Source organism: Salmo trutta, chromosome 5, assembly GCF_901001165.1.
Source record: "Salmo trutta chromosome 5, fSalTru1.1, whole genome shotgun sequence".
Classification (NCBI taxonomy): domain Eukaryota; kingdom Metazoa; phylum Chordata; class Actinopteri; order Salmoniformes; family Salmonidae; genus Salmo; species Salmo trutta.
Window position 1 is genome coordinate 55,104,289 of NC_042961.1, and position 27,173 is coordinate 55,131,461.

Here is a 27,173-nt window from a genome sequence, read left to right on the forward strand (position 1 = left end):
GCATCAGTAAAAAAAAAATGAATGGAAGTATGATTTAAATTGTTTCCTGATCTTTCTTATATCTCTCAGATATAGGATAGAAACTTCAGAACAAACTCCCGTTATATTTTCTTCAATCTGTTATTCAATGTGTTTCTATTGGGTAATAGCATTAATGCCAAATTCAATGTGTCATCAAATATATATATATTTTGATACCTTAAAAAGCATCTTAAAATTCAAAATCAAATAGCTAAATGATCCTTGGTATGACCGTCTGTCACGGTTGTCTGAAGATGAAGCGGACCAAAGTGCAGCGTGATTATCGTTCCACATATTTTATTAAACTGTGAAACTATGTGATACATACAAAATAAACTGAACGAACAAAACAACAAACCGTGACAAAGAATTACAACATACACTACTCAAAATTAATCTCCCACAAACCCAGGTGGGACAAACACCTACTTAAGTATGATCTCCAATTAGAGACAATGATGACCAGCTGCCTCTAATTGGAGATCATCCCAAACAAAGCCCAACATAGAAATACAAAACTAGAACATCACAACATAGAAAAACTAAACTAGAAAAACCCTCCTGTCACGCCCTGACTTACTCTACCATAGAAAATAACAGCTTTCTATGGTCAGGACGTGACACCGTCTTAAAAACAATTCCATATGTTAGCTTAGTAGACCCCCCCCCCATTTAATATGAACAAATGCAATAACCTTAGAAATATCGCAGTGTATTGTCTGCTCTTGGAATGTACCTGCTGTATTAAAATGGATATTCACTCATTAATTACTGTATTTCAACTGATATTCACTCATTCATAAGTGCCAGGGAAGACCAAGACTACTCTATTTCAACTGATATTTAGTAATTCATTAGGGCATTTTTTTAATATATATACATGTTTTATTTAACCTTTATTTTGTCAGCGAGTCATACTGAGACCAAGGTCTCTTTTACAGATGAGCCCTGAATTACATCAAGTATAGAAAATACATCAAAATGTAAATACAAAATGTAAGCAGAAAGAAAAACAGGGTCATAAAAAATAAATAAAAAATCATCAGTTATAAGGTCCTCAATCAGCTTTCTGAATATCCCTCGAGGCATCAAAACATCAAATGTAAGAACATTTCGAAGATTGTTCCACAAATATGGTTCAAGAAAACGAATAGCTGATTTACCTAGCTAACTCATTAGAAACCAAAGGAATTTCCAGAGTTAGACATCCCTGTGGTAACTCCTATGTCTCAAGTTTAGCAAAGAGCCTACAGTGGGACTTTTTGTAAAAAGGCTTTATAAACGAAAACATAGCAATGTATAAACCTATATGACATCAAAGGCGGCCAACAAACTTTCTGGAAGAGAATACAATGATGAGTACTACAATTCTTGCCCATAATGTTAAAATGTGCTCTTAACATTCCTATTACATCAGAATGACTATGATTTATAAGTTTCCACTTATGTGGAAGTGATGTGACGATGAAGAGAGGTGGGTTGGGAATGCGAACTTGGCACGTACTACAGTGTTCTTTCTGTCACACCATTTCCTGGAAAACTAACATGTACATCTGCCACAAAATAACATGTAAAACATATTTAGTCATATTAGATGGCTAACCCACTGATCCTGCTTTGTTGTAAACCCCTCAGGTCTAAAATCTGTATGTGTATTTTATCCAACAGAATCATTTCTTTGTTTATTTGAATATGTCACAATGGGGAATAATCTTCCAAGTCCATAAAAACATAGAAAATACAGTATTATACCAAATTGATCAAGGGACCATATTTTGTACTCTTGATATGGCTGTGGAGTCCAGTAAGCTATACAGTCAGAAACTTTCACATTTTCGTTAGAAATACATGTATACCTTAAAACCTCTTACATCTAGACGTTCCACTAGCGGAACACCTGCTCCAATATCCAATGATAGGCGTGGCGCGAATTACAAATTCATCAAAAATACAAAAACTTCCATTTTTCAAACATATGAACATTTTACAGCATTTTAAAGACAAGACTCTCCTTTATCTAACCACACTGTCCGATTTCAAAAAGGCTTTATAGCGAAAGCAAAACATTAGATTATGTCAGCAGAGTACCCAGCCAGAAATAATCAGACACCCATTTTTCAAGCTAGCATATAATGTCACAAAAAACAAAACCACAGCTAAATGCAGCACTAACCTTTGATGATCTTCATCAGATGACACACCTAGGACATTATGTTATACAATACATGCATGTTTTGTTCAATCAAGTTCATATTTATATCAAAAACCAGCTTTTTTACATTAACATGTGACGTTCAGAACTAGCATACCCCCCGCAAACCTCCGGTGAATTTACTAAATTACTCACGATAAACGTTCACAAAAAACATAACAATTATTTGAAGAATTATAGATACAGAACTCCTTTGTGCAATTGAGGTGTCCGATTTTAAAATAGCTTTTCGGTGAAAGCACATTTTGCAATATTCTGAGTAGATAGCCCAGCCATCACGGCTAGCTATTTAGACACCCACCAAGTTTAGCCCTGACCAAACTCCGATTTACTATTAGAAAAGTTTGATTACCTTTGGTGTTCTTCGTCAGAATGCACTCCCAGGACTGCTACTTCAATAACAAATGTTGGTTTGGTTCAAAATAATCCATAGTTATATCCAAATAGCGGCATTTTGTTTGTGCGTTCAAGACACTATCCGAAGTGTAAATAAGGGACATGCGCACGACACATTTCGTGACAAAAAAATTCTAAATATTCCATTACCATACTTCGAAGCATGTCAACCGCTGTTTAAAATCAATTTTATGCAATTTTTCTCGTAAAAAAGCGATAATATTCAGACCGGGAAAGCGTGTTTACGTACAAAAGAGAGAGAAAATAAAAGCATGGGATCCCCTCGTGCACGAGCCTGAGTCTCATAGTACTGTGACTGGCCACTATCCAAATGCGCTAATGTTTTTCAGCCAGGGGCTGCCTCGATATCATTCAGCTTTTTGCCGCCTTCTGAGAGCCCATGGGAGCCGTAGGAAGTGTCACGTAACAGCAGAGATCCCCTGTATTGGATAGAGATAATCAAGGCCAAGAAATGGTCAGACAGGGTACTTCCTGTACAGAATCTTCTCAGGTTTTGGCCTGCCAAATGAGTTCTGTTATACTCACAGACACCATTCAAACAGTTTTAGAAACTTTGGAGTGTTTTCTATCCAAAGCTAATAATTATATGCATATTCTAGTTTCTGGGCAGGAGTAATAATCAGATTAAATTGGGTACGTTTTTTATCCGGCCGTGAAAATACTACCCCCTAGCCATAACAGGTTAACCACTTCCGGTGAATTTACTAAATTACTCACGATAAACTTTCACAAAATACATAACAATTATTTTAAGAATTATAGATACAGAAATCCTTTATGCAATCGCGGTGTCAGATTTTAAAATAGCTTTTCGGCAAAAGCACATTTTGCAATATTCTGAGTACATAGCTCGGCCATCACGGCTAGCTATTCAGACACTCGCCAACGTCGAGGCTCAGTAAACTCAGAATTACTATTAGAAAAATTGGATTATCTTTGCTGTTCTTCGTCAGAATGCACTCCCAGGATTTCTACTTCAACAACAAATGTTGTTTTGATCCCAAATAATCCATAGTTATATTCCAATAGCTCCGTTTTGTTCGTGCGTTCAGGTCCCTATCCGAAGGGTGACGCGCGGGCGCATATCGTGACAAAAAAAATCAAAATGTTCCTTTACCGTACTTAGAAGCATGTCAAACGCTGTTTAAAATCAATTTTTATGCGAATTTCCTCATAAAATTGCGATAATATTCCAACCGGATGATATTGTTTTCATTCAAACAGGTGAAGAAAAAAAATGGAGTCCTCTCAGGCGCGCGTGTCTCCAGGCTCTGAGCCACTAGCCTGACCATTCACAAACAGAGCTGCTGGACCCTGCCCAGAGACAGCAGAGATCCCAATCCACTTTCTGGCGCCTTCAGACAGCCTATGGAAGCCTTAGAAATTGTCACGTTACAGCAGAGATAACCTAGAAGGACCAGAAATTGTCAGACAAGGCACTTCCTGTATGGAATCTTCTCAGGTTTTGGCCTGCCATATGAGTTCTGTTATACTCACAGACACCATTCAAACAGTTTTAGAAACTTTAGAGGGTTTTCTATCCACATATACTAATTATATGCATATTCTAGTTTCTGGGCCAGAGTAGTAACCTGTTCAAATTAGGTACGTTTTTTATCCGGCCGTGAAAATACTGCCCCCTATCCCAAACAGGTTAATGCATTTCCTGTGATACTGCTGCACATTTTGCAGGAAAACGAAACAAAGCACCATTCACAACCATCCAACTCGGTTTCATTTACAGTGAAATGTAACTGAAGTTAACAATGACATTTTAATCATCACTGGCATCCAATCTGTCCAGTTCATCCAGTTTACCTTGGAAACTTGGCACAGACTGATGCATAGAGACTAACTACACAGGGGAAAAACATCAACCTGAACCGGTTTGAATGTGGGTGGCTCAACTCAAATTTGACTATAAAAGGACACATCATCCAGGGCCAGCCACTGCATTACACGAACCAAGACAGGTAATAAAGTAGCAATCTACGATTATTAACCAGAAAATGCATGCAATAAAAAGGTTGTACCTTTAGATTAATTAACCTTATTTCAGATAAAAGTAATTGATTCTCTGAAGTTTTACAGATAATGTAACTGTGATATCATGCGTTCCTTTGCAGATTCGGCTGTGATTCCCACAAAAAGATAGAACCGTCTTCAAACAGACAAAGGTAACGACAATGCCAATATTTTCCATTTTGTATTGGTATACATTTGTATTGCCGAAGTTCCTTGCTATAGCGCACTTGAAATGTAAAGGTAATTTGTGGTTTAGCCGACTCATGCAGCATTTACCGTGAATGTAGTCTCCACGAACACGGGAACATTGCCTTTAAATTCAAATCATGCTGTAACGCAGAAATTCAGCATTACGGATTGAATTGAGCCATTAGTCAACAACATTCAGAATTATAAGATGATTGATTAACTTTACACTCGGGGGAATTGGCATATATGGACATTGCCAAATTTCTAACAGAATCAATGTATTTATTTTACATGGACAATGCACATCAATTAACCCATACAAGTCTAAGGGGGGGTTCTGCTAAGCTAACATATGGAATTGTTTTAAGATGCTCATACCATGGATAATTTTGCAATTTGATTTTGAATTTTAAGACCCCTGTAGGGAAGGGAAAAAAACAATATATATACAACAATTATTTGATTAAACATTGAATTTGACCTTAGTCCATAGAAACGCATTGAATAACATGTTCATAGATGGCAAACTACACCAAACAAAAATAGAAACGCACTATGCAGCACGATTTTACTGAGTTACAGTTCGTATAACGAAATCAGTCAATTTAAATAAATTCATTAGGTCCTAATCTATGGATTTCACATGACTGGGCAGGGGAGCAGCCATGGGTGGGCCTGGAAGGGCATAGGCCCAACCACCTGGGAGCAAGGGCCACCCACTGGGGAGCCAGGCCCAGACATTCAGAATGAGTTTTCCCCCCCAAAAGGGCTAAATTACAGACAGAAATACTCCTCAGTTTCATCAGTTGTCAGGCGGTCCTGCAGGTGAAGAAGCCGGATGTGGAGGTCCTAGGCTGGCATGGTTACACATGCTCTGTAGTTGTGAGGCCGGTTGGACGTACTGCCAATTTCTCAAAAATTATATTGGAGGCAGTCTATGTTAGATAAATAAACATGAATTCTCTGGCAACAGCTCTGGTGGACTTTCCTTCAGTCAGCATGCCAATTGCACGCTCGCTCAAAACTTCAGACATCTGTGGCATTGTGTTGTGTGACAAAACTGCACATTTAGAGTGGTCTTTTAGTGTCCCCAGCACAAGGTGCACCTCTGTAATGATCATACTGTTTAATCAGCTTCTTGATTTGCCACACCTGTCAGGTGGATGGAATATCTTGGCAAAGAAGAAATGCTCACTAACAAGGGTTTAAAAGGATTTGTTCACAAAATTTGAGAGCAATACACTTTTTCTGCATATGGAACATTTTCGGGGATTTTGTATTTAATCTCATGAAACATGGGACAAACACTTTACATGTTGTGTTTATATATCTGTTCAGTGTTTTTGGGCCTAATTTCCACTAAAATTTCATGAAAACGATAGAATGACAAACGTAATAAATATGTAGGCTATAGCAGCCTATTGGTACGCAGCCTAAATCGTGGTTTCTTCCCTGTATTCTTTGTCTATGGCACTGGCCTGAATGATTTACTGTAGGCGTGTGTGCAGAGGACCGTCCATTGGAGACGTGACCAGATAGTCAAAAAACAAACAGGAAGTTTGTTTTGAAGTGTCTGAGTGATATGCGAAAGATCAGAAAATTATATAAAACATTTTGTGACCCATATTTAACCCCTTTTTTGGCACTAAACTACTTCCATATATACAGTGCATTTGGAAAGTATTCAGACCCCTTGACTTTTTCCACATTTTGTTAGGTTAGAGCCTTATTCTAAAATGGATTCAATTGTTTTCTACACACAATACCCCATAATAGCAAAGCAAAAACAGTTTTTTTGGACTGAGGAGTCCAATCAAGTTGTACAAACATCTCAAGGATGATCAATGGAAACAGGATGTACCTGAGCTCACTTTCGAGTCTCATAGCAAAGGGTCTTAATACTTATGTGAATAAGGTATTTCGGTTTTATTTTTAATCCATTTGCAAACATTTCTTAAAACTGTTTTCACTTTGTCATTATGGGGTATTGCGTGTCGATTGATGAGGAAGTTTACTTATTTTATCCATTTTAGAATAAGGCTGTAATGTAGCAAAATGTGGAAAAAGTCAAGGGGTCTGAATACTTTCCGAATGCAATGTACTTCCGTTCATTTTTTTAACTGGTACTGGGCTACTTTCAGACGAGTCTTATGAGGCTCTATGGCATCCTAGAGCAAAACAACCAACATACGTGTTCGTGAGAGTCTCACCTTTCGATGGTGGAGTCATATTATTATCAAACTATTTGGACACTACAGATGATTTCGAAGACCGATTTTCAGACGTCTCCTGGTCTGACAAACACTGCTGTAGCTCTGTCATCTGACATCTCTTGCTTAATGGGGCAATCAGCAGTAGGAAAAATAACAAAGTGTACTCCCCACCCCTGAGCTGAGGGATGGGGCTTGATAAATTAAACCACTCTCAAATTCATGAACAGAGTCATGGATGCAAGGACTGACCATGCATGATATCAAAATGATACACTACATGGGCAAAAGTACGTTGACACCTGCTTGTCGAATATCTCATTCCAAAATCATGAGCATTAATATGGAGTTGGTCCCCCCTTTCCTTTTATAACAGCCTCAACACTTCTGGGAAGGCTTTCCACTGGATTTTGGAACATTGCTGCGGGTTCTTGCTTCCATTCAGCCACAAGAGCAATAGTGAGGTTGGGCATTGATGTTAGGGGATTAGGCCTGGCCTGTAGTCGGCATTCCAATTTATCCCAAAGGTGTTCAATGGGGTCAAGGTCAGGGCTCTGTGCAGGCCTGTCAAGATCTTCCACACTGATCGCGATAAATCATTTCTGTATGGACCTCGCTCTGAGCACGGGGGCATTGTCATGCTGAAACAAGAAAGGGCCTTCCCCAAGCTGTTGCCACAAAAGCTGGAAGCACAGAATCGTCTAGAATGTCATTGTATGCTGTAGTGTTAAGATTTCCCTTCACTAGAACTAAGGGACCTAGCCCGAACTATGAAAAACAGCCCTAGACCCTCCACCAAACTTTACAGTCGGCACAATGCATTCGGGCAGGTAGCGTTCTCCTTGCATCCGCCAAACCCTGATTCGTTCGTCGGACTGCCCGATGGTGAAACGTGATTCATCACTCCAGATAAGGCGTTTCCATTGCTCCGGAGTCCAATGGCGGCGAGCTTTACACCACTCCAGCCGATGCTTGGTATTGCGCATGGTGATCTTAGGCTTGCCCATGAAATCCCATTTCATAAAGCTCCCGACAAGCAGTTTGTTGTGCAGACGTTGCTTCCAAAGGCAGTAGTGACTGTTGCAACGGAGGACCGAGTCGATTTTTACGCGCTTCGGCACTTGGCGGTCCCGTTCTGTGAGCTTGTATGGCCTACCACTTCGCAGCTGAGCTGCTGTTGCTCCTAGACAATTCCACTTCACAATAACAGCACTTACAGTTGACCAGGGGCAGGGCAGAAATGTTATGAACTGACTTGTTGGAAAGGTTGCATCCTATGACGGTGCCATTCTACTGCCAATGTTTGTCAATGGAGATTTCATGGCTCTGTGGTCGATTTTATACACCTGTCAGCAACGGGTGTGGCTGAAATAGCCGAATCCACTAATTTGAAGGGGTGTCCACACAGAGTACCAGTCAAAGGTTTGGACACACCTACTCATTCAATGGTTTTTCTTTATTTTAACAATGTTCTACATTGTAGAATAATAGTGAAGACATCAAAACTGCGAAATAACAAATATGGAATCAGGTAGTAAACAAGAAAGTGTTAAACAAATCAAAATATATTTAGTATTTGAGAATTTTCAAAGTAGCCATACTTTGACTTGATGAAAATTTGGCACACTCTTGGCATTCTCTCAACCAGGTTCATCTGGAATGCTTTTCTAACAGTCTTGAAGGAGTTCCCACATACAGTGCCTTGCAAAAGTATTCCCCCCTTGGCATTTCTCCTATTTTGTTGCATTACAATCTGTAATTTAAATTGATTTTTATTTGGATTTCATGTAATGGACATACACAAAATAGTCCAAATTGGTGAAGTGAAATGAAAAACATAACTTGTTTCAAAAAATTCAAAAAATTTAAAAGTTGTGAGTGCATATGTATTCACCCCCCTTGCTATGAAGCCCCTAAATAAGATCAGGTGTAAGTAATTACCTTCAGGAGTCACATAATTAGTTAAATAAAGTCCACCTGTGTGCATTCTAAGTGTCACATGATCTGTCACATGATCTCACTATATATACACCTGTTCTGAAAGCCTCCAGATTCTGCAACACCACTTAGCAAGGGGAACCACCAAACAAGCGACACCATGAAGACCAAGGAGCTCTCCAAACAGGTCAGGGACAAACTTGTGGAGAAGTATAGATCAGGGTTGGGTTATTAAAAAATGTCAGAAACTTTGAACATCCCACAGAGCACCATTAAATCCATTATTAAAAAATGGAAAGAATATGGCACCACAACAAACCTGCCAAGAGCGGGTCGCCCACCAAAACTCAAGGACCAGGCAAGGAGGGCATTAATCAGAGAGGCAACAAAGAGACCAAAGATAACCCTGAAAGAGCTGCAAAGCTCCACAGTGGAGATTGGAGTATCTGTCCATAGGACCACTTTAAGTCATACACTCCACAGAGCTGGGCTTTACAGAAGAGTGGCCAGAAAAAAGCCATTGCTTAATTAAAGAAAAAAATAAGTAAATATGTTTGGTGTTCGCCAATAGGCATGTGGGAGACTCCCCAAACATATGGAAGAAGGCACTCTGGTCAGATGAGACTAAAATGGTGCTTTTTGGCCATCAAGGAAAACACCATGTCTGGCACAAACCCAACACCTCTCATTACCCCGAGAACACCATCCCCTGCTGTGGGGATATTTTTCATCGGCAGGGACTGGGAAACTGGTCAGAATTGAAGGAATGATGGATGGTGCTAAATAAAGGGAAATTCTTGAGAGAAGCCTGTTTCAGTCTTCCAGAGATTTGAGACTGGGACAGAGGTTCACCTTCCAGCAGGACAATGACCCTAAGTATACTGCTAAAGCAACACTCGGGTGGTTTAAGGGGAAACATATAAATGTCTTGGAATGGCCTAGTCAAAGCCCAAACCTCAATCCAATTGAGAATCTGTGGTATGACTTAAAGATTGCTGTACACCAGCGGAACCCATCCAACTTGAAGGAGCTGGAGCAGTTTTGCCTTGAAGAATGGGCAAAAATCCCAGTAGCTAGATGTGCCAAGCTTATAGAGACATACCCCAAGAGACTTGCAGCTGTAATTGCTGCAAAAGCTGGCTCTACAAAGTATTGACTTTGGGGGTGTGAATATTTATGCACGCTCAAGTTTTCAGTTTTTTTGTCTTATTTCTTGTTTATTTCACAATAAAAAAATATTTTGCACCTTCAAAGGGGTTGTCTAAATCAAAATGAAAGCCAATATAACAAACAGATTTGTTATATTTCGAATTTCGAATCCCACCGTACCTTCTCCGCTATGAAATCATGGGTGCACCTCAGCCACGCTCAAGGTCCTAAACAATATCATAACCTCCATCGATAAAAGACAATACTGTGCAGCCGTCTTCATCGACCTGGCCAAGGCTTTCGACTCTGTCAATCACCGCATTCTCATCGGCAGACTCAACAGCCTTGGTTTCTCAAATGACAGCCTCGCCTGGTTCACCAACTACTTCTCAGACAGAGTTCAGTGTGTCAAATCGGAGGACCTGCTGTCCGGACCTCTGGCAGTCTCTATGGGGGTGCCACAGGGTTCAATTCTAGGGCCGACTCTTTTCTCTGTATACATCAATGATGTTGCTCTTACTGCTGGTGATTCCCTGATCCACCTCTACGCAGACGACACCATTCTGTATACATCTGGCCCTTCTTTGGACACTGTGATAACAAACCTCCTGACAAGCTTCAATGCCATACAACACTCCTTCCAACTGCTCTTAAATGCAAGTAGAACTAAACGCATGCTCTTTAACCGATCACTGCCCGCACCCGCCCACCCGTCCAGCATCACTACTCTGGACTGTTCTGACTTAGAATATGTGGACAACTACAAATACCTAGGTGTCTGGTTAGACTGTAAACTCTCCTTCCAGACTCACATTAAGCATCTCCAATCCAAAATTAAATCTAGAATCAGCTTCCTATTTCGCAACAAAGCATCCTTCACTCATGCTGCCAAACATACCCTCGTAAAACTGACTATCCTACCGATCCTTGACTTCAGCGATGTCATTTACAAAATAGCCTCCAACAATCTATTTAGCAAATTGGATATAGTCTATGACAATGTCATCCATTTTGTCACCAAAGCCCCATATACCACCGACCACTGTGACCTGTATGCTCTCTTTGGCTGGCCCTCGCTTCATTATTCATCGCCAAACTCACTGGCTCCAGGTCATCTATAAGTCTTTTCTAGGTAAAGACCCACCTTATCTCAGCTCCCTGGTCACCATAGCAGTACCCACCCGTAGCACACGCTCCAGCAGGTATATTTCACTGGTCATCCCCAAAGCCAACTCCTCTTTTGGCCGCCTTTCCTTCCAGTGCTCTGCTGCCAATGACTGGAACGAATTGCAAAAATCATTGAAGCTGGAGTCTTATATCTCCCTCACTAGCTTTAAAGATCAGCTGTCAGAGCAGCTAACCGATCACTGCACCTGTACACAGCCCATCTGTAAATAACCCACCCAACTACCTCATTCCCATATTATAATTTTTTTGCTCGTTTGCACACCAGTATCTCTGCTTGCACATTCATCTTCTGCACATCTGTCACTCCAGTGTTTAATTGCTAAATTGTAATTATTTTGCCACTATGGCCTATTTATTGCCTTACCTCCCTAATCTTACTACATTTGCACACACTGTATATAGATTTTTCTATTGCGTTATTGACTGTACGTTTGTTTATCCCATGTGTAACTCTGTGTTGTTTGTGTCGCACTGCTTTGCTTTGTCTCGGCCAGGTCGCAGTTGTAAATGTGAACTTGTTCTCAACTGGCCTAAATAAAGGTGAAAAAAAATCTGGTTAAGAGAATGCCAAGAGTGTGCAAAGCTATCATCAACGCAAAGGGTGGCTACTTTGAAGAATCTCAAATAAAAAATATATTTTGATTTGTTTAACACTTTTTTGGTAACTAAATGATTCCATATGTGTTATTTCATAGTTTTCATGTCTTCACTATTATTCTACAATGTAGAAAATAGTAAAATTAAAGAAAAACACTTGAATGAGTAGGTGTGTCCAAACTTTTGACTGGTGCTGTATGCTTGGTCATGTAGTTTAGTTTTAACCATATTATTAGGCTATTTGTTTGTTTACATTTACTTAGCTGACAAACTTTGGAGTAAAACAAGCTTATATTCAGGGTTCTGAAGGAGTACGACAGTTGAACTAAACTCATAAGTCATATTCTTCAAGAATCAATGGGTGTAGATCATTCATTTACAAGTCCAAACTGTATGTAGCAACTGCTGATTGCCCTTTAAAACATACTTTTTTATTATGATTTAGCCAACTGGCTAGTATTCATCTGTAGACTCTGGGCAGATAGAATAAACATTGAGGAAAGAGTCAGAAACATTTAACATAACAAATAATAGAAGGAAAAAGTGAAAATAAATGTGAAAAATAAAATATAAGCCCCCCCCTCTCAACTTTGAATGAGATTACAACCTATATTCACCCACTCAAAAAGACAACCAACAGTTTGTTGAAAACTCAATGTGTTACCACTATGCCACAGAAAAAAAGCAATGTCAGATTTGTGCTACCTAAATGTGTTATCACTGCACTTTATACCATTTAAAGGTGCAACAAAGTTCAAATGGGATTACAATGTTGAATGGGACACAGCCATTGTCAGATATTTTGTTTATTTATACAACAACAAAGGGCCAGATTCAATCAAATCCGCTTTAGCCGGCATCCACATAGCTGATGTTTTGACGGTGTTGGAGGTGGAACCGCTTTAGACCTATGTGAAGCTAGACACAATAAGGATTAGCCACAATTGTGGAATTTGTGGTTCGCCTTCTAAATAAAAGTCACTCATTGAATGTGATGCAAATGTTTACAAATGGACTCATGCCATATTTCGACTAGTTGTCAGTTGAAATCGCATTGTGGATTTATTAGACTTAAGAAATGCATTGGGGGCATACATATATATTTCACTGTACAGCCTTACCTCTGGATTGTGGATCAATGAAATGGGTATCAATCTACTCAGCGTCACACACAGAACAAAACGGTGAAGAGATAACACAAATATTAGCTTCATAGCTCATATTGCGGGACTCTGAAGCCACTGTGAAATGAGCCACATTAAATTACCAGTCAACCTAATATGTGTATTGGACACTGATATTGCACTGTACAGCCTTAATAGCAGCTATTGCACTAGTATTTGTTGAAACTCTTCACAGTTGTGTTCTGTGGGTATCACTGAGTGGTCTGATACCCCATTTCATTGATCCATTATCCATAGGTGAGGTTTTATGAGTATGCCCTCACTGCTTTCTGAAAGTCTAATACATCCACAGTGCGATTTCAACTGATTTTTAACAACATTCCTACTTTGTTTAGCATTATCTAGTCCAAATATGGCATGATTCAATCCACTATTTGTATCCATGTGCCTCACTTTTAATGAGGGACTTTTATTTGAGACAGGCAGAGTTGGACCTATTTTCGTGCCTAAAGTTGACCTTTAAGAGAAATAAATCCTCTTTATTTTGTTTATTGATTTTCACTTTGAGCGTCATTATTTCTATATAGCCTACACTTTCTCATTCTGAACTTCTACCTGGAGTGGAACGGGTATGGCTTCGTGACAATGATCACAAGAGCAGCTGCTCACCGATCTGACAGCTCCAACGCAGTTCCAAACTCAACATAATACATACACTGCACATTACCCTTATCATACACATTGTACACTTCTCATATAGACACACACAATACTTTACACATTTGCTTATTCTGTCAGTGGTGTACTAACACAGCTTAGTGATTGCTGTTTAGGTTTTTGATGGAAAATGAGGGTGTGCTTATACCTGTTTAGCTTACACCTAGATCTCTACAGACCAGTGGCGACCTATAAATGCTATATTTAACATGCACGTTTTATAGAAATGTATAGTTACAGTAACCACAATTTGGTCATGAATGTGTTACTCAATCTAAGGTTGAATGTTACATTAGTTTGTAAGATAGCCTTGGTAAGCAGAGGCTTCAGGGGGAAGCAGAGGTTAAATGTCCAGACTGAACACAGCAGTGTAGAATACCTCAATATCTGTAAGTTAGACTAAATATTAGCACTTCACAAACTGGTTGGTAATAATCTTCCATCTGACAACACACAACAAATCATAAGGCTAGAGCAAGGTTCGTCAACTAGGTATGGCCCCAGGACAAAAACAATTCTGAGCCAATAGTTGGCAGGCCAGAACATAAGTAAAATAAATTAAAAATATTGTTCTTTTTTAATTAAACAAGCCATAGAAAGTTCAATTTCAATTTAATCCACCAGAAAAGACAGAACAAATATTGTGGTTAAACTCAAATATACTAATTGATTAAAAAAACGTTGTTATTCGATATCCTTTTTTTTAAAGTATAATCTTTGTAAATTATATCATAAATAGAACTGGTTGAGTTATGTCACACATGCAGCTAACACATATATATGCAAATGTCTGCTCTACCCAAAATTACAACCAACTAACTAGCATTACCGCAAAAATGGAAGAGCCAAGTGGAAGGGGGAAAAGTAAGGAACTTATCTGTCGGCCCTGCATTAAAGACCAAAATTGGTTGTGATAAATATACCAATTTCATTTAACTTCTATGGGCAAGGTGGGACTTCAGCGTCCCACTCTATTCAACAGCCAGTGGAATCGCGTGGCGCGAAATACAAATACCTCAAAAATGCTATAACTTCAATTTCTCAAACATATGACTATTTTACACCATTTGAAAGATAAGACTCTCGTTAATCCAACCACGTTGTCCGATTTCAAAAAGGCTTTACAGCGAAAGCAAAACATTAGATTATGTCAGGAGAGTATCCAGCCAGAAATAATCACAGCCATTTTCAAAGCAAGCATATATGTCACAAAAACCAAACCACCGCTAAATGCAGCACTAACCTTTGATGATCTTCATCAGATGACACTCCTAGGACATTATGTTATACAATACATGCATGTTTTGTTCAATCAAGTTCATATTTATATCAAAAACCAGCTTTTTACATTAGCATGTGATGTTCGGAACTAGCATACCCACCGAAAACTTCCGGTGAATTTACTAAATTACTCAGCATAACTGTTCACAAAATACATAACAATTATTTTAAGAATTATAGATACAGAACTCCTTTATGCAATCGCGGTGTCAGATTTTAAAATAGCTTTTCGGCAAAAGCACATTTTGCAATATTCTGAGTACATAGCTCGGCCATCACGGCTAGCTATTTTGACAACCACCAACTTCGGGGTCACCTAAACTCAGAATTACTAGTAGAAAAATTGGATTACTTTTAATGTTCTTCGTCAGAATGCACTCCCAGGACTTCGACTTCAACAACAAATGTTGTTTTGGTCCCAAAAAATCCATAGTTATATTGAAATAGCTCAGTTTTGTCCATGCGTTCAGGTAACTATCCAATGGGTGACGCGCGAGCGTATTTCGTGACAAAAAAATTCAAAATATTCAATTACCGTACTTAGAAGCATGTCAAACGCTGTTTAAAATCAATTTTTATGCTATTTTTCTCGTAAAATAGCGATAATATTCCAACCGGGCAACGTTGTATTCATTCAAAGGCTGAAAGAAAAACATTTAGTAGTCTCGTGCCCGCGCATCTCCAGGCTCTGAGCCACTAGGCTGACCACTCAAAAACAGAGTTCCTATTCTTTGCCCAGAGACAGCAGACACCCCATTCCACTTTCTGGCGTCTTCAGAGAGCCAATGGAAGCCTCAGAAAGTGTCACGTTACCCCAAAGATACTGTATTTTTGATAGAGATGCCACAGAAGGACAAGAAATTGTCAGACAGAGGCACTTCCTGTATGGAATCTTCTCAGGTTTGGGCCTGCCATATGAGTTCTGTTGTACTCACAGGCACCATTCAAACAGTTTTAGAAACTTTAGAGTGTTTTCTATCCAAACCTACTAATTATATGCATATTCTAGTTTCTGGGCAGGAGTAGTAACCAGATTAAATGTGGTACATTTTTTATCCGGCCGTGAAAATACTGCCCCCTAGACCAAAAAATCGAAAAATTCTAAGTTTTGAATCCGTTTTTCATGTCAGTTCATAAACAATGTGCCATATAGATTGCAAAATAGTTGGGAAGATATTTTCAATGTACTTTATTAATTAATTCCATGGCACATTGTTTATGAACTGACATGAAAAACGGATTCAAAACTTAGAATTTTTCGATTTAAATTATTATACAAAATTCTTGCAACCAAGACATTGTTATATATATGGGGGACACAACCTTCCCAGATCATTTATTTTGGTACTGCCCATATGTGGCTCGTTTTGGTCACAGGTCCAGGAATGGCTGAAGAATTGCAACATTTACCTGGAGCTAACGCTGCAGATAGCAATACTGGCTGATTTGAAAAGCCATAGTCAATAGATCAATAATATAATAATACTTTTAGAAAAAAAAGTGTATCTTTATTAATTTACAATTTGTAGGAACTATGAGAATAGAAAGGTTCAGAACTTTTGTGAAGTATCACAGCATAGTTGAAAAATATATGGAAAATAGAAATCCAATATCGATGGTGTTAAGAGATAGATGGGAGAGGTTGAATTGAGCTGAAGGGTATGACTAATAACAACAAGATAACAAATGTAAAATATACTGTGTCTGTAAAATGTATATAGGTTCAGAACTTTTGTGAAATAGCACACTTAAAAATATATGACAAATAGAAATCAAACTGGATGGACATTAGCAATAGATGGGAGAGGTGGAAGTTAGAGGAAGGACAGGACTAAAAACAAACAAAATATAACTATTGTAAAATAGATTGTTCAAAAGTTTGGGGTTGCTTAGAAATGTCCTTGTTTTTGAAAGAAAAGCAAATTTTCTGATCAAATTGATCAGAAATACAGTGTAGACATTGTTAATGTTGTAAATGACGATTGTAGCTGCTTTTTTATGAAATATCTATATAAGTGTACGGAGGCCCATTATCAGGAACCATCACTCCTGTGTTCCAATGGCACGTTGTGTTAACTAATCCAAGTTTATCATTTTAAAAGGCTAATTGATCATTAGAAAACCCTTTTGCAATTATGTTAGCACAGCTGAAAACTGTTGTCCTGATTAAAGAAGCAATAAAACTGGCCTTCTATTGACTACTTGAGTATCTGGAGCATCATCATTTGTGGGTTTGATTACAGGCTCAAAATGTCCAGAAACAAAGGACTTTCTTCTGAAACTCGTCAGTCTATTCTTGTTCTGTGAAATGAAGGCTATTCCATGCGAGAAATTGCCAAGAAACTGAAGATCTGCTACAACGCTGTGTACTACTCCCTTCACAGAACAGGGCAAACTGGCTCTAACCAGAATAGAAAGAGGAGTGGGAGGCCCCATTGCACAACTGAGCAAGAGGACAAGTACATTACAGTGTTAAGTATGAGAAACAGACGCCTCACAAGTCCTCAACTGGCAGCTTCAATAAATAGTACCCGCAAAACACCAGTCTCAATGTCAACAGTGAAGAGGCAACTCCGGTATGCTGGCCTTCTAGGCAGAGTTCCTCTGTCCAGTGTCTGTGTTCTTTTGCCAATCTTAATCTTTATTTTCAATACGATTGAGGTCAGGGCTTTGTGATGGCTATTCCAATACCTTGACTTTGTTGTCCTTAAGCCATTTTGCCACAACTTTGGAAGTTTGCTTGGGGTCATTTTCCAATTTTGAAGACCCATTTGCCACCAAGCTTTAACTTCCTGACTGATGTCTTGAGATTGCTTCAATATATCCACTTAATTTTCCTTCCTCATGAAGCCATCTATTTTGTGAAGTGCACCAGTCCCTCCTGCAGCGAAGCACTCCCACAACATGATGCTGCCACTCCCGTGCTTCACGATTGGGAGGGTGTTCTTCGGCTTGCAAGCCTCCCCCTTTTTCCTCCAAACATAACGATGGTCATTATGGCCAAACAGTTCTATTTTTGTTTCATCAAACCAGAGGACATTTCTCCAAAATGTACGATCTTTGTCCCCATGTGCATTTGCAAACCATTGTCTGGCTTTTTTATGGTGGTTTTGGAGCACTGGCTTCTTCCTTGCTGAGCGGCCTTTCAGGTCTTGTCGATATAGGACTCGTTTTACTGTGAATATAGATACTTTTGTACCTGTTTCCTCCAGCATCTTCACAAGGTCCTTTGCTGTTGTTCTGGGATTGATTTGCACTTTTCGCACCAAAGTACTTTCATCTCTAGGAGACAGAACGCGTCTCCTTCCTGAGCGGTATGACGGCTGCTTGGTCCCATGGTGTTTATACTTGCGTACTATTGTTTGTACAGATGAACGTGGTACCTTCAGGCATTTGGAAATTGCTCCCAAGGATGAAATAGACTTGTGGAGGTCTACAATTTTTTTCTGAGGTCTTGGCTGATTTCTTTTGATTTTCCCATGATGTCAAGCAAAGAGGCACTGAGTTTGGTGGTAGGCCTTGAAATACATCGACATGTACACCTCCAATTGACTCAAATGTTGTCAATTAGCCTGTCAGACGCTTCTAAAGCCATGACATCATTTACTATAATTTTCCAAGCTGTTTAAGGGCACAGTCAGCTTAATGTATGTAAACTTCTGACCCACTGGAATTGTGATACAGTGAATTATAAGTGAAATAATCTGTCTGTAAACAATTGTTGGAAAAATTACTTGTGTCATGCACAAAGTAGATGTCTTAACCGAATTGCCAAAACTATAGTTTGTTAACAAAAAATGTGTGGAGTTTGTTGAAAAATGAGTTTTAATGACTCCAACCTAAGTGTATGTAAACTTCCAACTTCAACTGTATATGTACAGGTATGTGTATAAATGTATATTTATATATATGTGGGTATGTGTGTATATGTGTATATATATATATATATATATATATATATATATATATATATACCCCAAAAAAGATATGGGGGATTGGAAATTATGCAGACAATTACATTGATAGAAGCTACAATCTATCTGCAATATTAAAGATGATCTACCCCCTATAAAAAATTACAAATAAAAATAGCCTTGACGGAACCAAATATCAACATTTGAAGGAGATGTATCTTCTGCTTGTATAGTTTTTCATTGTATTTTTGGTTCAGTTGGAGATGTGAATCCAATATATCATTTGTTAACTTGTCGACAAGTTAATATGCTATTTACTTTATTGCAAAAGTGATATTGAATTATGTTTGTTTGTCAACACAACCAAATATCAACATTTCAAAGACATCTAATCTTCTTCTTGGATAGTTCCATCTGTTCCACTGACTTAGTCGGGCTTTAATTCCAGTTTGTCTATAACTTAAAATGTATATGTTGGATTCACGATAGTGGATATGACTTTGAAGATCTGACATTTTTTCAAAGGTACAAAGTCAAAATATTTAATACAAGGTTCATCTATGTTGAAAATTGGTTACAATAATGACATAATCCTGTGGTGAAGATGTCATCCTCAATGTTGATGACTTGCAAATCCAATGTATTTTATACATACATTCCACGTCATAATACATTGACAAATTACATTTAAACAAGATTGAAACAGTTTGTGCAAATTGGGAAGGCCCTACCCATGAAGCATAACATTTAATAGAGAGGGTTATGACCTGCTAAACAAGATTGTGTTTTATTCATTCAGATCATCACTCAGATCTAGCTAAGGGACCGGTCTGTTTGTGCCAACATTCCACTACTTGTCTTAACAAATGTTTGACATACAGTGGCGAGAAAAAGTATGTGAACCCTTTGGAATTACCTGGATTTCTGCATAAATTGGTCATAAAATTTGATCTGACCTTCATCTAAATCACAACAATAGACACACACAGTGTGCTAAAACTAATAACACACAAATTATTGTACTCCTCTTGTCTATTTTGAATACATCATTTAAAATTTCACAGTGTATGTTGGAAACCCCAAGGCTAATGACTTCTCCAAAAGCTAATTGGAGTCAGGAGTCAGCTAACCTGGAGTCCAATCAATGAGATGAGATTGGAGATGTTGGTTAGTGTTGCCCTGCCCTATACAAAACACTCACAAAATTTGAGTTTGCTATTCACAAGAAGCATTGGTTGATGTGAACCATGACAAATCTCAGAAGCCTCGAACAAAACAAATCTCAGAAGACCTAAGATTAAGAATTGTTCACTTGCATAAAGCTGGAAAGGGTTACAAAAGTGTCTCTAAAAGCCTTGATGTTCATCAGTCTACTGTAAAACAATTGTCTATAAATGGAGAGAGTTCAGCACTGTTGCTACTCTCCCTAGGACTGGCCGTCCTGCAAAGATGACTGCAAGCGCACAGCGCAGAACGTTCAATGGGGTTAAGAAGAATCCTAGAGTGTCAGCTAAAGACTTACAGAAATCTCTGGAACGATATGTAAAACACTAAACAAGAATGGTGTTCATGGGAGGACACCACGATAGAAGCCACTGCAGTCAAAAAAAAACATTGCTGCACGTCTGAAGTTCGCAAAAGTGCACCTGGATGTTCCACAGCGCTACTGGCAAAATATTCCGTGGACAGATTATTAAACTAAAGTTGAGTTGCTTGGAAGGAACACACAACACTATGTGTGGAGAAAATAAGGCACAGCACAGAAACATCAAAACCTCATCCCAAATGTAAAGTATGGTGGAGGGAGCATCATGGTTTGGTTCTGCTTTGCTGCAAAAAGGCCTGGACAGCTTGCTATCATCGACGGAAAAACGAATTCCCAAGTTTATCAATACTTTTTGCAGGAGAATGTAAGGCTGTCTGCCAGTTGAAGGTCAACAGAAGTTGGGTGTTGCAACAGGACAACGACCAAAAACACAGAAGTAAATCAACAACAGAATGGCTTCAGCAGAAGAAAATACGCCTTCTGGAGTGGCCCAGTCAGAGTCCTGACCTCAACCCGATTTGAGATGCAGTGACATGACCTCAAGAGAGCAGTTCACACCAGACATCACAAGAATATTGCTGAACTGAAACACTTTTGTAAAGAGTAATGGTCCAAAATTCCTCCTGACCATTGTGCAGGTCTGATCTGCAGCTACAGAAAATGTTTGGTTGAGGTTATTGCTTCCAAAGGAGGGTCAACCAATCCAAGGGTTCACATACTTTTCCCACCCTGCACTGTAAATGTTTACACGGTGTGTTCAATAAAGACATGAAAGTGATGAAGTCTGTATTTGTCAGTGCCATGCAGTGTCAGTAGATAAAACCAACCAATGTCCAACTTATCAGCTATATAAATGAAAGTCCAACAAAGTCAAAGATATACTGTAATCAGCCTTTTGTTTATACCCATTAATGACCTTCAACATTCTTACTGAAACATTATTGTCTCCTTTCTCAGAGTCCATACCACCACGTGAAGTATAATTCATATTCAGAACACTGGTTAAGCTTGGGACGGGAGACAACAAATATGGCACACAACAAGGAACCATCCCTGTCCAATTCCCGTGGTCGTGAAATTTATGTTGGAAGTGAAATCAGGGATTCAATTTCACTTCTGGATGTTTTGTACGCAAATGCATTTGAAGAAGAGGACATAAACTCCGCAGTAGCTAAGAAGACTGAGGCAGATTTTTACAGAGGAGCCCCACCTCAATGGCTTAATTTCTGCTGGGCTGAAAGGGCAACGTCAGCTAATAAAACTACCCCCTTTATCAAAAGAGACGGGTACACTGAGCTGATAGAAAATATTAAGAAACAGCTTAAGGGTGCCCTGACTTCTACCGTGAATCTGCTGCATCAGCCAGGCAGTGGAGGAACCACTCTGGCCAAGCAGGTGCTCTGGGACATGAGGAAAACACTGAGGTGCGCTGTTCTAACAGGCCCTACCTCAGACATCACCGCTATCGCCAAGCAGGTGATTCACCTTTTCACTGCAGGCAGTCAAGGTCAGCAGAACACTGTGCTCTTACTGCTGGAAGATGAGCGTATTCTGGACAATCTGCAGGGTGCCATCATGAAAGAGATTGCAGAGAGAAACATTACAACCAACATGCCTGTGGTCATCATTTTAAACTGTTTGCGTAAGGCAGTTATCAAACAAGAGGGCCATAACAACTCAAGACATGTTATTCTCAGGACGGAACTTTCTGAAGCAGAGAAACAACAGTTTGTGGAGAAACAGATTGAGATCAGTCGAAGCTACAGCAATGAACACAAACAGTTTCATGGCTTTAACATAATGCGAGAAAATTTCTGTGGAGATTATGTTAAAGAAACGTGTGCCTTTTTAAATGTTAGGAAAAAAAGAAGACCTAAAAATTCCCAGCTTCTTGCTTTCTTATCACTTGTGAATGCCTACGTCCCTGGATCCCACCTTCTGCAGTCTCAATGTCAGGCATTCCTTGGTCCTCCAGATCCCATTCATGGAGGTCCTTCCTTTGAACAGCGAATGAAGCATTTCAAACAGCTGATAGTGACATTCCCTACAAGACAGGGACAAGACAAAAATGTCCGCATGGCTCACTCACTGATAGCACAGCAGTGTGTTAAGGTACTGGCTACAGCAGGTGTGACCAGGAGTGATACAGCAATGACATTTCTGATAGACTTTTGTAGAGAAGAGGTGCAGCAACATTTGATGCCTGTCATCAAAGACATGCTGACTAAGAGGGAAATCAGAGTGGACCATCAGCAGAATACAGGACAAGAAACACAGGATCTATTTTCCAGGTTGATTCACGATATTGAAGCCAATGAATCAAAAATAAATTGTGCATCTGTTTTGCAATTGGCTTCAGAGAAAATCGCGCAAAACCCATTTTTTCCTCAAGCTCTTGCTCGTTTCTTTTACCTTAGGATGAGGGATTATGGTGAAGCGGAGCAGTGGGCAAAAATAGCAAAAGACAGAGATCCTAAGAATTCATTTGTTGCTGACACTCTGGGGCAAGTATACAAGAAATATTTAACGAGCATTGTCCATGATCCTTCCATCTCTGCACAAGACATCTTGGAACTGGCAGAAAAGGCCTTTGAGGCTTTCAAAGATGTGGAAAGGGCTGCTGAAAATGAGCAAGGAGCAGACATGCAAGATGATGGTATGACCAAAGTCTCACACATCTTTAACAACAGAGGACTATTTGGTTATCTACAGGTTGCCAACATTGTTTTTGACTCACTTGTCTCTCTTGATAAAAACTGGCAAAAGGTTCTTACCATGGAAATATCAGCTGACTCCTTTTTCACATCAATCGGACAGAAAAAGCCCTTCAATTACAAGCCACTCATCATCAGCCTTAGGGATGAGGTGGAGAGGAAATGTGAGTTTTTTGACAGTTACTTGACTTACTCCAAGCCCAGCATGAAAAAAGACGAACCACATTACTTTCAGACTGATGTCAAGAACTGCTACTGCAAATACGTGGGAACATGCAAACCTATACACTCAGAGTCTGCAATAGATGTACCCCTCCAGAAGCTCAAAGAAGAAATGGCCATTGATTTCCCGGGACTGCTTTGCTGTCTTGATAAGGGCTATGATAAAACTCACTTGCGCCGAATAACAACTTTGTGGGAGGTAATAAAAAAAGAGTGGGAAAAAAAGAAAGATGGTGATGGTGAGAATAACGCTTCCCAAAACTTCATCCTTGCCAACATCATCTTAAGCGAAGTGGAAGCAGCATCTCCAATGCTTACCCCTTTGCCAATCCTAAGAAGCGTCCTGGAGAGAAATCTATTGGCCAAATTCAGTAACCAAACTCCAGAGTTTTACTTCTTAGTCCTTTTGCTGTTTTGGCCCGAGGAGCATAAGAAAATGGATTTCAATATTGACCTCAACAAATGTGTGCTGGAGATGCAAGAGTCCTACAAAAACACATACAAGAAGCATCTTCGCTCAAGGTACCTTCGCCCCCTTATTTTCCTGGGAAAGGGTGAGGGTTTGAGCAGACTGGTTCATAGATCAAAAATAGACAACCTATTGGTAGAGGAGAAACCAATGCCAAGGCCAGAGGTTAGGCAAGACTTTATCTCTCAAAAGTGGAGCAGTGGTGAGGTGTGGAAAGAACACAGTGTCCAGGATCTTCTACTTCCAGTCAATGGAGTGGTTAGACAGCACAGAGTGATTGTGGGCGTTGATGGCAAGGTGGGCGTTGATGGCAAGGAGATTGAAGTTTTTGCCGACCAACAAAGCAAAGTTTGGAAGTCCGGACACGTCCGCTTCTACCTTGGCTTCACCATTAGAGGTCCTGTGGCCTACGGCATCCACTACCCATCCCATTCAGATAGGATAAAAGAGGAGGAGCCTCGTAAAATGTTGGAAGTACCGGACATCAAATTGATTGAAGACGGTAAGACAGTTCTTTTTCACATTTCTATCTCTAAATTCTCTCACTCATGTTCAGGTTCTTGATATTTTAATATTCTAATACACAATATAATGACACGGGATGTCCAAACCCACCTATCTACACAGGGGAGACAGTGACGCTGGGAGCATCTCATGGAGACTATTATTTGCACTAAATATCATTGTTATTGTATTTGTGATATCATTGGTTTTAAAATGCTTTGTGTACCAGGAAATTAAGACCACTGTATTATCACTGATGTTAATGCTTGGTGTGGTTGATTGTCTGATTGATGTGTCTGTCCCCAGGGGCTGTGAGAAGTTGCACAACATGTGCCAATGTGATGGTGAGTTAATTACAGTATTCATAAAGCGTACAATAGTAGTAGATAGGTTGTGGTAAAAAGTTTAATTTGTCAAAAACCTATGTTGACTGTGCTCTTTATTCATGAATATAACATAGTTTTCATGACAATAAAAAATATGTTGAAGAAATTCTACATTTTGTTCTATTTTCACATGGAATTACCCAGCTGGCAGCTGCCCTCATAGAAAAAAGGAATACAAAAGCAATCTTTGCAGAGGGATAGGGTTCTACCAAGAACCATTTTCATCTGAAGAACCCTTTTTGGGAGACAGGGGTTCTTTTCAAGGCAAAGGGTTCTACCTAGAACAGTGGTTCTTAACCTTGTTGGAGGTACTGACCCCCACCAGTTTCATATGCGCATTCACCGAACCCTTCTTAATTGGAAAAATGGCTCTCTTCACCTTGAATTCAGCGAGCGTTGTGTTCTTGTATTGTCCATCTCCATGCAGCTTAAGGAAGTGTTCTCTTAGTTTTGCCGGTGCTAGACTAGAATTGCTCAACTTGGCATTGCAAATCATGCAGTTAGGACGCTGACTCTCATCACGTTCCGTTATACATGTGAATCCATATTGTACATATTCGTCCGACCACTTTCTTTTTTTGCTCGACATAGTTAGTATGAAGGGATTAAAATATTAAGAAAGAAATCACACGACGTACCATCACGACAGTCACAATTCGACTACTGAGCGCGCCAAATTCCCTGCAGCACAGATAGGCCAAGCGATGTTGCGTGATCACCTGCAGCCAATGATGGCCAAGCGGGGCGTGTCATCACGAATCATATGAGTCGGGTTTGTGTCTTGACCTCCGCCAAACCCCCGAACCCCTGAGACTGACTCACCGAACCCCTGGGGTTCGATCGAACCCAGGTTAAGAACCACTGACCTAGAACCTTTAACTTGCTAAGAAATGTTTTTGGAAGTTAATGTTATATTTATAAAAAAATTTAAGGCAAGAAGGATTCTTTGGAAGGCAAGAAGCTTCTAAATCTGAATAAGCATATTTATTGTAATTTCTTTATTTTACATAGTGCTTGAGGATTTGTGTTTATCTCAGTGTTTAAACTTTAACATCAGGAGTTTAATTAATCTGAAAAGCAAAAAAAGATAGGTGAGCAAACCTATATGGGAATTTTTGTGCACATATATTTCTGTTATAACCATAATCATTTGACATGTAACTGACATAGTGGTGTAAAAGTACTCCAGTGTTGATATTAATAACCAGAGTTGAGTGTGGTTGTCATTTTTACTCTATGTAGAGTATAACATTCAAAACCATGCGAATCATTATCATATTTCCCAGTATGCTCTATTGCAGGTTGATTTTCAGAATTGTTTGTTTTGATATCTGCGTTTTTGCATGTACATTGATTGGTTGATTAATATTATGTTACACAAAGATTAATAACATACCTAAACTAATCCAATCTGTTAGTAGTTGGATTTATTGCACTCATTATCCTGGATGGTTGTTCAAGTTTAGATTTTAGATTTAGTCTCATTTATCAATCTTCACTACCCTGGAAGTCATTCTGAATGCAGGTTGCAAGTGATACAAATTATAATTGTTGGATGTCCTCACTCTGGCTGGATTCCACATCCCTTTGAAAGTGAGCATAATGTGACTTGAAGGCCTAATGTGGCCTGTAAACCAGGAGTTTTCTACAACTATTCTTGGCCCTCAAAGAAAAGCCTTATGATATATGAAAAGGGTTCTTAGTAGATCCGTTCATAGAGGGTTCTAGGTAGAACCATTTACAGGGGGTTCTATGAAGAACCCTACATAGAGGGTTTTAGGTAGAACCCTCTGCAAAGGATTCTACCTATCACAAAAAAAGGGTTCCCTTATGGGAACCAACAAAGAACCCTGGTTTTACTTAGCAACTTAAAAAAAATCAGAAACCATTCTTCATTAAATTCCATATTAATGTATAGAATAAGCAGGTTTACAAAAGCGTGAAGGCAAGTAAGGCAAAGAAACCCTTCAAAGTGCAAAGTACAACCTTCACACTACGTTACACCAAACTTCTTTTGAAGTGTTCATAAAAGATGCAGATGTTGACTTCAGTATGAAGCTAATCAGTGACGTGGAGGGGGAAATCGTATGGGATCACACAATACGAAGAGGTCAGAAAAATATTATGCGAAAAAGATTGACTAAACATGCACCACGTCAGTTAAAGTCAAAGATAATAATTATACTTTTTTTCCAGCCGACAACAGCAACAAAGTAAGCACTTTGTGGACCTCTACCGGACAGACCTGATCCAGAGAGTGAGCCAGGTGGATCCCATCTTGGACAGACTCCTGAAGAGTGGAGTCATCACTGACAATGGCTACAGTGAAGTGAGATCTGAAAGAACCAAA

At 39.3% G+C, this 27,173-nt stretch overlaps 1 protein-coding gene across 2 annotated transcripts; it reads left to right on the top strand.

Moving 5' to 3' along the window:
* Window positions 1-4,570: 4,570 nt before the first annotated feature.
* LOC115194560 (sterile alpha motif domain-containing protein 9-like) lies at window positions 4,571-27,173 on the top strand. Of its 2 annotated transcripts, none has more exons than XM_029754348.1 (5): window positions 4,571-4,676; window positions 4,777-4,827; window positions 21,486-24,435; window positions 24,744-24,781; window positions 27,020-27,173. In XM_029754348.1, the coding sequence occupies exons 3-5, from the start codon at window positions 21,558-21,560 to the stop codon at window positions 27,038-27,040; spliced, it is 2,937 nt and encodes a 978-aa protein (XP_029610208.1). In that variant the 5' UTR covers window positions 4,571-4,676; window positions 4,777-4,827; window positions 21,486-21,557; the 3' UTR covers window positions 27,041-27,173. The 2 variants fall into 2 exon arrangements, with proteins under 2 accessions (XP_029610208.1, XP_029610209.1); XM_029754349.1 differs by having other exon boundaries at window positions 4,583-4,623.

Bases quoted from the DNA above. Each gene is read 5' to 3' on its own strand.
- LOC115194560 (XM_029754348.1), top strand. From the start codon at position 21,558: ATGGCACACAACAAGGAACCATCCCTGTCCAATTCCCGTGGTCGTGAA. The intron at 24,436-24,743 runs GTAAGACAGTTC...GTCTGTCCCCAG, and splicing joins CATCAAATTGATTGAAGACG to GGGCTGTGAGAAGTTGCACA. The intron at 24,782-27,019 runs GTGAGTTAATTA...CTTTTTTTCCAG, and splicing joins CAACATGTGCCAATGTGATG to CCGACAACAGCAACAAAGTA.